This window comes from Limulus polyphemus, unplaced genomic scaffold, assembly GCF_000517525.1.
Source record: "Limulus polyphemus unplaced genomic scaffold, Limulus_polyphemus-2.1.2 Scaffold11957, whole genome shotgun sequence".
NCBI lineage: Eukaryota > Metazoa > Arthropoda > Merostomata > Xiphosura > Limulidae > Limulus > Limulus polyphemus.
The window spans coordinates 6,788-8,999 of record NW_013677567.1 but is presented as its reverse complement, the minus strand read 5'-3'; the positions used below and the strand labels follow the sequence as shown (position 1 = coordinate 8,999).

The following is a 2,212-nucleotide window of genomic DNA, read 5'->3' as shown; positions in this document are numbered from 1 at the left end:
GTATAAGCTCACCTGTACTGAGTGTATCATATAATTACATGTACTCCACTGTATAAGCTCACCTGTACTGAGTGTATCATATAATTACATGTACTCCACTGTATAAGCTCACCTGGACTGAGTGTATCATGTAATTACATGTACTCCACGTATAAGCTCACCTAGACTGAGTGTAAACAATGTATCGTATAATTACATGTACTACACGTATAAGCTCAGCTGTACTGAGTGTAAACACTGTATCGTATTATTACATGTACTCCACGTATAAGCTCACCTGCACTGAGTATATCATATAATTACATGTACTCCACGTATAAGCTCACCTGTACTGAGTGTATATCATATAATTACATGTACTCCACGTATAAGCTCATCTGGACTGAGTGTAAACACTGTATCATATAATTACATGTACTCCACGTATAAGCTCACCTGGACTGAGTGTAAACACTGTATCATATAATTACATGTACTCCACGTATAAGCTCACCTGTACTGAGTGTAAACACTGTATCATATAATTACATGTACTCCACGTATAAGCTCACTTGTACTGAGTGTAAACATTGTATTACGTAGATCTCTTCACATTTTGACCAAGTCCGCAGTGAAGAGTGTAAGACCAGAAAAATCAAATAAAGTGAACAACACTATACAGAAAACTTTCTATTGTTTATTATAACATCAATTGATGTTGCACAATGCAAGTTGTTGGGTAAGGTTTAGTACGTTATTCTTACACTTTTTACTTGTCATTGTCCTACGTCTTAACAAAAATAGATCTTTGTGTTGTCATTACTTCAGTATGTCTTGTATAAAATACTTGTAAAGGATCTTCATCTCAAACCATCAATAAAGAATCAACAAAGAAATACAAAACAGGAAAGTAAGTAATATTTTACGGTTGTTTTCAAACACTGTACAATTATCAGTTATTTACTGTCCTACAGAATCGACTGGTGAAAGAACTGTTGGCTCAATACCAGCGACTTAACTTTAAAAAACAATATTTAATTGAGAAAGTTATTATCGGTTTTATAACAGCGATGGTCTGAAGGCAAACTTCGTTCTTTAGGGATGTAATGCGAGTCGGTAGATTATCTTAGGGCGTGCCTTTAAACTGTCACTTCATATCAAAGAATCCCAAAAATCTACTTCACGCTCCAAATTTTGTAAAACAAGAAAAATGGGGGTCAGTTCTATACTGTAAGAAATATAATTATCATTTCTTTCAGATGTTCGTCATCACCGAAACGTGTTTGGTTCACGTTCATGAATTTTAGCGTTGTTTGATATGTTTAACAAGGGTTGAAATTTTAACATTTATAGTCTATTCTTTTTTTCAAGTTCATTAACTTGAAAAACGGTATAAACCTGAACAATTTCGATGTAATACATTTTAAAATAAGTAATTATGTTTTCCAGTCAACAATCTTCGGGTAAGATCGATGATTAGTTACCGATTTGATTTAAAAAAAACATTCCGAAAATGTAGAGTAGTAAATGTTATGGATAAAAATGTCATACTTCTGCTTATTGTTAACAGCTTTGATTAACAAAGGTGTGATTGACAGTAGTTGAATTGGAATGTTTAAAAATGAGGAACTTCCTCTCTTCCTTTTTGTATAATTGATCTCTTATCGATATATGTCTCTTTTAATCACAGACATAGAAACACATCTGACCAAGTTAGGAGAGGGAGCAGGAAATGCAGCTCCCCTACAATTTAACCACTGCTAATTAAAACAGAATAACTCCACTAAAAACACACATAAAATCGTACTAAGTCATTATTTAGAAATCAATAAAGTGGGTCCTGGTTAGGTTATACAGTTTGGGTACAGTTAGATGGCAACCAGAAAGTATCGAGAGAAAAACCAGTTTCCGGACTGTAGATCCAAAGCTGACGGACGCTCAGGTTCTGTGTGCATTCTGTTGACATGGTCCGGGATTCATCATCAATACTATCTTCAAGGAACCTGTGGACAGATGATGAACAAATCTCAGTTCAGTTTGATGCAGAGAGGTAATACAAATTACATCTAAACTTTGTGTTGCGATAAGTTGTTAGGGTAAGTTGGTTAGAGTGTTGGCAGTGGAAGAAATTTGAAAACCACTGGATTACAAACACTAGTTGATAAAAAACAAATCCATTAGTTGCTGATAGTATATCAGTTCCTTGGAACTAAATATTAAAGAATGTAACGTA

The 2,212-nt window shown here is 34.3% G+C and overlaps 1 protein-coding gene across 1 annotated transcript in view; it reads right to left on the bottom strand.

The window, feature by feature from the left end:
- Window positions 1-725: 725 nt before the first annotated feature.
- Window positions 726-2,212, bottom strand: part of LOC106476886 (arginine-glutamic acid dipeptide repeats protein-like) — a 7,283-nt gene continuing 5,796 nt past the window's right edge. Inside the window, exon 3 of the mRNA XM_013937502.2 lies at window positions 726-1,982. Coding sequence (XP_013792956.2) covers window positions 1,829-1,982 — 154 coding nt within the window. The 3' untranslated portion in view covers window positions 726-1,828. The remainder of the gene's footprint in view (window positions 1,983-2,212) is intronic.